The sequence below is a fragment of the Cydia splendana genome, chromosome 21 (genome assembly GCF_910591565.1).
Source record: "Cydia splendana chromosome 21, ilCydSple1.2, whole genome shotgun sequence".
Classification (NCBI taxonomy): domain Eukaryota; kingdom Metazoa; phylum Arthropoda; class Insecta; order Lepidoptera; family Tortricidae; genus Cydia; species Cydia splendana.
Genome location: NC_085980.1, coordinates 11,924,526 through 11,934,910, shown reverse-complemented (window position 1 = coordinate 11,934,910; position 10,385 = coordinate 11,924,526). Strand labels below are relative to the sequence as shown.

The 10,385-nt window shown below is 36.4% G+C and overlaps 1 protein-coding gene across 1 annotated transcript; it reads left to right on the top strand.

The window, feature by feature from the left end:
• The first annotated feature begins 4,974 nt into the window (after positions 1-4,974).
• LOC134801051 (uncharacterized) lies at positions 4,975-9,592 on the top strand. The gene is made up of 3 exons (XM_063773578.1): positions 4,975-5,278; positions 6,169-6,424; positions 8,891-9,592. The coding sequence occupies exons 1-3, from the start codon at positions 5,144-5,146 to the stop codon at positions 9,211-9,213; spliced, it is 714 nt and encodes a 237-aa protein (XP_063629648.1). The 5' UTR covers positions 4,975-5,143; the 3' UTR covers positions 9,214-9,592.
• The last annotated feature ends 793 nt before the right edge of the window (positions 9,593-10,385 follow it).

Below are 10,385 nucleotides of genomic sequence, written 5' to 3'. Positions count from 1 at the left end.
ATCCCACTGCGGCTAATATCCACTTTTACTGCAAAAGAAAGTATTTCGTAACATAAAAACAAAATTAGTCTGCACGTGGTAAACTGATGCAGCTAAGATGACTGCGAACTTGGGTCATTATTTTTTCGTCATTCGAAGAATACAAAGATAATATCAAAACCAAAACAAGAAGAAATCAAAATCATTATTGTTGTCGGAAGCAGGAAAATATCAAAATCTACACATTAGGTATTTGTTATGAGGACATGGGTAATAAAACCCGGCCAAGTGCTAGTCGGACTCGCGCACGAAGGTTTCCGTACGATTAAGCAAAAAACGGCAAAAAAATCACGTTAATTGTATGGGAGCCCCACTTAAATATTTATTTTATTTAGTTTTTAGTATTTGTTATTATACGGCATACGGCAACAGAAACACATCATCTGTGAAAATCTCAACTGCCTAGCTATCACGGTTCATGAGATATGTACAGACTGGTGACAGACAGACAGAGGGCGGACGGACGGACAAAAGTGGATTAGGATTAGTTTCCTCTGGGTTGGAAGGTCAGGTGGCAGCGCTTTCGTCAAAACTAGTAAGCACACGTCAATTCTTGGGATTAGTTGTCAAGCGGACCCCAGGCTCCCATGAGCCGTGGCAAAAATGCTGGGATAACGCGAGAAAGTAGAAGACTATTGCTACAAGCCGCTAAACAATTACCTTACCACATTGTAACGATCCTAATACTCAGTTTACGTGGTACCACTATATCTCTATTGTTTACGAAATTACATATATCTCCAGCGGTAATAGCGGGTAATGTGCGAACTTCCCATACTCGTGGACGATGGAAATTATTTTCCACACTAGAAAATTAGACAACACTAATAAAGAAAATTAAAGAAGTGATAGTAAAAGTTTTAATAGTGAGAACGAGAGGGAACAATGAAATTGAGGACTGTCAAGTTATAGATAATCATTGCTGATGATATGTTTGCTTTCTTCATTTATGGCAGCTTTTAATAACAAGTCGCTTTAAACTCTCGCGTTTTGTACACATATTTAATTACACAAACGTGTCTACCGCGATAAAATTTCATTGTTTTTATCTTAAATTCCGACGTTTCAGCTGAGTTGCACCAGCTGTGGTCACGGAAAGACTACCCCGTACTTTACGTAGACTAGATGTATTTGTCTACCCCGAACATTTTTATAAACTAATTTCGGGTAGTTTAGTGGTGTTTTATTTATATCTCCGTTGACATTTGCTGGGACGTCAGTCATTCCGTGACCACAGCTGGTGCAACTCAGCTGAAACGTCGGAATTTAAGGTAGAGTCAGACCAAGAATAGTCTGCAGCGGATTTGATAGCCCTCGCAGTGCAAGTGTTATTTTAAACGTCAATCAAACCTCTACGAAATTATGACGTATAAATGACACTTGCACTGCGTGGGCTATCAAATCCGCTGCAGACTTTTTATGGACCGACTCTAAAAACAATGAAGTTATATCGCGGTAGAACCGTCTGTGTAATTAAATAACTAGATAATACGAAAGCAACAAATTAAATGATGGAAAAGACCGGATGGAACCTGGACAGTCCTTAAGAACCGTGAGATTGAAGACCTAGTGGCCGAACGTAAGGTTGGGGGTCTAAAACTCACAGACTCTTTTGGTTGGGCCATCTTGAGAGAATAGATGAAGATCGGAATGTTAAAGAGCCTACCTGGACTGCCCAGCAGGAGGACGGGTGGTGCGACATGTTAGAGGCAGATCTGCGCTAACTTCGAGTCAACAATTGGCTAGAGGTCGCACAGGACCGAGAAAAGTGGCGCTGTCTTGTGTCGGAAGCCAAGTCTAATTTTGGGTCGCTGAGCCAACGGAGTAAGTAAGTACCTAACAAATTAAATTAGATATACTCGATAATTTAAATATGTATCGTAACCCATCTATATTGCAATATTTTTCTTGACAAGACTTCTACATATACGGGTTGGACGGAATGCCTATTGGACGAAATGCTGTTGGACGAAATACGTGTTGACGTAATATGCGTTGGACGAAATGCTGGTTGGACGAAATGCATGTTGGACCAAATACGTGCTGGACGAAATGCGAATTGAAATAGCATTTGGACGAACTGCGTATTCGACGTACCTACAGCTAACAAATCCTGATCCAAAAGTAACTTGAATATCTTAGTTTAAGTGAGACTATTAATTGAATTAACCAATTCTAAGGCAAAATGTTTTCATGCATGCCAAACTGGAAAAAAAAACGAAAAGATCATTGGTATGGATACTTAATTACGTATTAAACTTGTGAATGACAGGTACTCCATGTGAAAATTAACTGTCATAGGGACCACCCTTAATTTGCGAGATGAAAAAATTAACAAATTTTAATAACAAGTCGCTGCCCCAATATTACAGGGTTCTATGTTACATTTTCAAGATAGTTGAAATTCGACTTAATGTCACTAAGACAATGTTCAAATTTCAGTTCGATAAAAGTGAAACATAGAACCCTGTAATATTTGGGCAGCGAAGTGTAAGTGCCCACGAGGTGGACTGACGATCTGGTAAAGGTCGCGGGAGTCCGCTGGATGCGGGTGGCGCAGGACCGGTCATTGTGGCACTCTTTGGGGGAGGCCTATGTCCAGCAGTGGACGTCGTCTGGCTGATATGATGATGATGATGATGATGACGACGATGATGATGATGATGATGATGATGATGATGATGATGATGATGATGATGATGATGATGATGATGATGATGATGATGATGATGATGAAGTGTAAGTACCGTAAACTCAGGTAACTATTATAGTCCTAGTCCTAGTTCCAGTTTTTAACGTTGATTCTTAACGAGCCTTTATGATTTCTATGAGTGATAACCCGAGGGACCTAAGCATAATGCTACAACAGCTTGCAGACGGCAGCAAAGAAGTGGGACTAACGATGAACACCGAAAAGACCAAGTTAATGACCAACAGTGTAAAAGAAGATATATACATAGACCACAACCTCATTGCTTATGTAGAACGATACACGTATCTTGGACAAGTGATATCACCTCAAAACTTGACACAACAAGAAGTAGACACTAGAATCGGGAACTCATGGAAACGATACTGGTCACTAAAGGAAATAGTGAAGAACAACCAAATACCAACAAATATTAAGTCCAAAGTATTTAACACCTGTATCCTTCCTTGCCTTACATATGGATGTCAAACATGGGCCCTAACTGTCAAGGAAAGGAAAGCTCTCCAAGTATGCCAGAACAGTATGGAAAGAAGCATGTTGAATGTTAAACTTAGAGATAGAATAAAACTGGAGGACATTAGAAAGAGAACAAAAATAATCGACGTAAACCACACTATGAAAAAACTAAAGTGGAAGTGGACTGGCCACATGCTCCGAGACAAAAGAGAAAAATGGTCAAAAGACATCACAACATGGTACCCAAGAGACGGAAAAAGGAATGATGGTAGACAAAAAATGAGATGGGAAGACGAGTTCAGGCAGGTGGCTGGAGCCTTGTGGAGAAGACAGGCTCTGGACAGGGACGCGTGGAGGAATATGGGAGAGGCCTATGCCAAGGGCAACCGGACAAAACGTCTGCGGAGAAAGGCTAGCAGTAAGCAGTAAGTAAGTATTCGTTAAATTAATTTTGGAGCTTAGAGACACTAATGCATACTCAACATATTTTGAAAAATACTTATACATTATTTTACGGGAACTTGGATTTGGACCATAGTTGTAAGTTGTGGACTAAAGTTACCTGATTTTACGGTATATTATCATGCAATTAAATCTCCAACAAGAAATCAAACCATTACTGGAACAAATGCTCACGCGCGAATCTGTCATCAATCAATAACGTAGTGATTCAAATTTTGAACTTGCCCGTTACGCCGCCTTATGTAACTTTAGAAATCATCACATAAATATTAATTTCCGTAGAAAATGGCCACTGTTTCATTGAGAGGTTTCGACCAATGGAGCGCTCCCTACGCGCGAACCTGTGCCGACGTTTGGGCTAGGAATGGTTAGAGCTGACATGGGTAGAACTGTGGATGATGAAATCCGTATACATACATTGTTACGGAAATTGGTTTTATATATTAGTGAAAAGTTATAATATTCCTTGATTGTTTATTTTATATTAATATAAGTAGTTTTTTAATGTTAAAGTGGTGGTAGTTAGCTGTTTATTGTACACAACAGGTCTACATAAAATTTACAGAAATAGAGGTACAAAGGCGAACTTATCCCTGTAAGGGATCTCTTCTAGCTAAACTAAGCGTTCGAGTAGATGAGAGGAAAATTTAAGTCAGACAAAGTTACGGAAATAACACAAATATTAAAAAAAAACGGCCATATTATATTATTATATTATAAAAACGAATGATTTTTGACCATAATATTTTGTACATCTTCCTTCGTGAATTATTTTGTTCACTGTAAAAATAAATGTTTTAGAAGCTCTTTCATTATAATAGGTACCTTAATTAAACTAGTGACTAGACTTTCACATTTTGAGCTCTCTTTTGCGTTTTTGTACTCTCTGTATTGTTTTCCATCATGCTGTGAGGCAAGAAGTAAAAAAAAAATAGTCTCGAGGTATAATGAAGTGAAGTGGAAATGTCATAGCGTGTAGTGATTTTATTAAACCCGAGCTAAACTATGATACTTTTAAATTTACCTCTATATCTACAAAAAACAAAACTCATTCATATATGGATTCTAATAATATTCACAAAAATCATTTCGTAGCTATAATGTGACACCAACTCCTACGTGTACATTACTATCGGCCATAGCTTAATGTTAATTTAGTTTTAAAATCCTGCTTCTTTTTAAAATGAGTTTTATTATTTTTTAGGTTAAGGTTTTAAGTTTGTAAGTTCAGTTAGTGTTATGCTATTAAAATAAAAGTAGATAACAGTTCATAACTTGCATTACAAGGGCTAAATTGTATTGAACGCCGCCTCTAAACCATTCTAAAGCCTTCCCCGGTCTCGTACTGTATCAGTTGCTCGCTTGTTTCGGCGGGACTCTCGAAGTGGGGGTACGCGGAATAAAACCGCTATGCCTCGCTCCAGACACCACATTTCACAAACCGAAGTAGACGGGTAAAAAAAAAACAAAAAAAAAATGAAGGCGTTCCTTCTCATACTTGTGAGTGTGGCGGTGGTGAGTGCGAAGCCCACAGGAGAGGATGACGTCATCGGCTCCGTCATTGGAGTCGTCAAGAGCTGTGCTGAGGAAGACGTCGCGTTGTGTCTGAAGGTGTGTGCAGTGATGTGTGTCCTCTAGGATTTTTGAGTTGCTGAGTTTCCTTTTAGATCCTTAGCTTTTGTTGATTGATAACATTTAAATTTCCCTTTCTTTTTCAAAATATTGCAAATAAGCTCGAGTTATCAAGCTTACGTAATCACACTTGAATTTTAGGACTTTTTGAATACATTTTTAGGTCGGAAGTCCTATGTTTTCTTTTTAGAAATTCCATAACCTGATTATAAGGGTTAACATTTCAATTGAGATCCTTTGTAAAAAGTTTTTGAATCAAGTTTTATTGTAAAAACCATTAACATGTTGAGATCCTTTGCGACTTTTTTAGTGTACTTAATAGTTTTATTTTAGTTCATTTATAATTCAAAAACATTTTGCTCTTGAAGTATAACGATAGTAAGTAATTACTAAACAGTTAAAACAGAAAATCAGCGGATCGTAATTGCAGGTGTTAATTCTGCCATGTGTTCTGACTTTTTTAAAAATACCGTATAGTATTACAGAGTAGAGTTTATAGGGGTACCTAACAACATGTTTCTCGTATTTGCTTTTTTAGTTTTATTAAGTCAAAATCTAAAGCCTAAAACAAAACTTATCATGATTTACTTATAATACATTACACTAACGTATTTTAAGTTGGTTCAATTTAAAATACGATAAAATTTCAAACAACGCTTCATTGTTGATCAAATTTTCTTAACCTCTCAGTGTATGATAAGAAACCTGACCAAATTTTTTGTCACCTTATCGCATTTTTTTCGAAAACGATTTCTTCTGCTCTATCCAACCTAGGTTTGAGCTCACGATTTTTGAACACCATAAACATATTATTCCCTCAAAATAGCATCTTCTCCAACATAATATTCAAAAAAACGTATCACCAACAGGAACGCGCCTTGAAATACGTCGAAAACCTCGCTACCGCCCGGGAAGTCAATATTGCTGATGGCATCAGCCTCCTTGGCTCCGGCTCCCCCCGCTCAGCCCGCTCCTTCGAACCTCTGCCTGAAGACCCAGCTGCCCGGGAAAACCAAGTGGAGTCCAGACTGCTTGACGCCACAGCCGACTTCTTGGAGAACCATGTGATTCAGCTGCGGATGCCTAAGAGCACCGTCGAAGATGTCAAGAGGTCGCTTGAGGAAGGTCAGTGTTGAAACGTATTTTGGTTCTGTGCTTCCTATGTACATAAATGTGTATAGTTGAATTTTTTTTATTGTGATCAGCTTAAAAGATTTGAACTATAAATGAGATGCTATTTGGGCAGTTGTTGCTAATTTTTAAAAAGTTAAACTACGTGTAATTTGTAACTGCACACGTATCAAAGCTTTAAAAGCTCTTTTCAACAAGTTGATGCGAATATTATGTTTATTTTTACAGCTGATAAGTCTCTAAAAATTACCATTAGGTACTTATAGTACGGGCGCTAAATTTGCAACACAAAAAGTTAAAATTAGGCGTTTGTAATATAAAAAAAAAACAAAGATGAAAACATACTCAAAGCGTCAATTGTTCATAGATACAAGACAAAATATAACACAAGTAATTGATCAAAACTACAAAATTCTTCAATACAGTTTTGCAAATATTACATGTTCCTATTATCATTCTAGTAACACTAACATTTTTGTAAAAAAAAACAACTTCCGTTACCAAAAACAAAAGAATCGTTTGTTCACCGCAATTAATAGTTATACAATACAAGAGTTCTTGTTACGATTCGTATCTGGAGCATTAATTATAATATAGTGGTCAAAACCGGACCGAAATAAGTGAAAGTTTGGCATGGAACTGTAATTATTTTTTGGTACTTCCTTCGCCCTGCCCAGGTGCTTTTCAATTCATGAGAATGAGAACATACTAAGTAGAAAATCGTGTTTGCAAATTGAATAAAATTATACCAATTGTCTTACCTTTGTCAACAAGATAAAGATACTTTAACAAGACCGCCAGGAAATAGAACAATGCCCCAAAACATCTTATTTCATTGTTGCAATATTACGAAACATCGATGAATCGCTTACAGACAAAATTATGTCGACAAATAAAACAGTTAGATCACAAGCTGTTAAAAAAGTTGCCGTATCTTTTATTTATTTTCGATAACTGGTTTCGGTCACTACGCCGCTCCATTGATACGCACAAAAAAAACATAATTAGAAGCTGTTGAAGATTTAATGGTCGATGATTCATCAATCGACTCATTATCTTTATTGATTTCTTTATGTAGTAGGAGCATAAAAAAATTGGAGCAACAAGACTTTCTAAGGTATAAAGATTTCTAAATTACATTATTTTAAGCATGCAATAACAGAAACAAACTGCTTGCGTGATATGATATACCACTCCATAAAGAAGTAGGAAACATTACGTAAAACTTTAAAAAGAAACGATTTGAAGCACTCTCGCCAAATTAAATTAAATTCTGCAGAAAAACCAGTTTTACAGATGCGTGTGTGAGAATATTAAAATAGAAAGTTCGCAGTTATGGTAAGCGAGATATTAATTAGTACATAAATGAGCAATAAAATTAAAATTGAGCTGAGAAATTCGTAAACGGACTTAAATTGTGAACGGACATCCGTATCTCGATCATCTAGAGAACGTACGAGTACCTACGTACAGAGAAGAGGCTAGAAATCTCAATGGGCAAACAGGTCTTGCAGGAGTTTCTCTAACCTATTAACAAGCTTGATTATGGTGGAAAGCGGACGGATGGTCAAGTCTAGTTTTTGCCACATTTCCATAGTACTCGCAAGTATGTAGGACTACATGTAACTAGTTTTAGAGATCCGTTAACAAGCCGTGATCGAAATCTCGATCGAGGATCGAGTAAAAGTGTCGCTCCAGGCGTTGACGAAATATGGAAGTAGGCTTGAGCTTTCGAATCGTAAGGTCCGGTAACCGATGCACTTTCTAGATGAACAAGACTGTTATGCAAACTGGACATAACATGAATTACAATGAAAGCGACATTGTTTAAAGTTCACGCGCTGAATTACAATCACAAGTTTCAATTACAAATTTCCTTTGAATCGTCAGTAAGTCGAATTTAAATATTTCCTTTGGAATGTGGCACTTCTTACTCCACTTTCGAGTTATGTCGGCCGCTAGGTTTAATACTGTTTATAGTCACTTTGACGTACAAGTTTAATTTTACCGTTTTGATGTCATGTCTTGTTAAGTTAAACGAATGATGTCTAGTAGACAAAGCGCTGTCTAAACTTAGGAGTATGACGTTTAACACTCAAGATTCATAATCATGGACAGATTTAATTTTGAGGAACGAAAAAAAAGTTTAATTACTGGATTACAGCACCTAAAGTAATTTCATAATTAGTAATTTTTTTTTGCGTTCCTCTAAATTTGTCCATGAGTGTAGATGACAACTTAGTTAACCTTTTCATAATGTTTCCCTGAGAAAATAGAAGTACCTATATGTACAGTCACCACACGGGATTGTTATGCCATTTAGGGTTCTTGCTTAATTGGAAATTCTATAGCTTAAGTATTGAACAATCAATTTAGCTAACACCCCAAATGGCACAACAATCGCGGAGCTTGATGGTACCAGAGAGAACCAAATAAGAATTCTAAATATTTTATTTTCAGGTCGTGGCAAGAAGAAGAAGCTGAAGCAGTTGCTGCCCATCCTCGGCCTCCTGCAGCTCAAGATCCAGTCCCTCATCCCTCTGTTCCTCGGCATCATCGCTTTCGCCGCCGTTAAGGGTCTGATGCTCGCCAAGGCCGCTCTCCTCGCCTCCGCCCTGGTCCTCCTCAAGAAGCTGCTGTCTAAGCATGAGAGTCATGAGAGCTACGAGGTTGTGGCTCATCCTCACCATGAAGAGCACTTCAGCCACGGCGGTGGTGGCCACGGAGGCTGGGGACGGTCGGCTGACGCCCAGAACATGGCCTACAACGCCTACGCCAACTGATACCTAAGATAGTTTAAGAAAGTTGATCCACCGATCAACTAGTCTATTTATCTTGGTTAGTCTAGTTCGGACCTCAGATCGAGATTTAATTTATTGTCATTATTTATTTAACTTATTGAAATCAAATGTTAATTTAATTGTGTGAATGAGTGAATCTTGTCTTCTTTTTGTACATTCATGTCTTTTCATCTTGTTGTCTTCTACTGCAAAGTACCTGCTATTTTTATTGTATGTTTATGTTTCTTAGTACAAATCATTATAGCTTTAATTTTATCACCACCTTTATAATTATGTACATATATTTATATTTAAGTACTTATACTAATGTGTTCATCATAACTAGTCGTATTATTATTATGTATCTCTATAATTTCTCTTTTCCATATATTATGTAATTGTATATTATTGTATTGTATTATTTTATACATATATTATCTTTTGTAAATATGTTTCATATCGAAGTATATGTGTAAATCATTATTAATGCATCTTCGTTTAAAATATGATTATATTGTATATATGTACCTATATTACATTTTCATATATACTTTGTAAGTATGGACCTATTAATTATGTAAATATTAATATGTGAATCTTTCTATTTCTTTCTCTTTATTTTTTTTAATTGTACAAATATTTTCTTCGTTTATTATTATATTATAATATCATAATGGGCCATGCATAAACTAAAGATGAAAATATATCAGTCATTCATATTTTACTCTGACGTTTCATTTTATTAAACCTGTTGAAAATATAAATTAAAAATCTTATTACATCATCATATGATTCAACTAACAAGGAAACCTACTCTAATGTCTGGCTTCTATTTGATTTATTTTTATATAATTATGTTATAGAGTAGTTTAAAATAACAGACACGAATGTTATTTTAGCTGTCCAAACTCAACTTATTGGAAAAAATTGTACTGAAAAGTGACCAAACCCTCTATCGATTAAAAAAACATGTTTTTAGTACCAATGCTACAAAACCAAGCCATGATTAATGCTAGCCTTATGGAACTGCATCCAACTACGAGTATATGCATATAAAACTATGACATAGCAACAAAACTCAGTATCATTAATATAATTAAACTTCCACACCACCTAAAGTCTAAAACAAAAGATTAGTTACATTTCAATAACCAATAAAATTCTTGTGCGTTGGA

Coding starts and splice junctions, on each gene's coding strand:
- LOC134801051 (XM_063773578.1), top strand. CDS start 5,144: ATGAAGGCGTTCCTTCTCATACTTGTGAGTGTGGCGGTGGTGAGTGCG. Junction 5,279..6,168: donor ACGTCGCGTTGTGTCTGAAG/GTGTGTGCAGTG, acceptor TATCACCAACAG/GAACGCGCCTTGAAATACGT. Junction 6,425..8,890: donor CAAGAGGTCGCTTGAGGAAG/GTCAGTGTTGAA, acceptor TTTTATTTTCAG/GTCGTGGCAAGAAGAAGAAG.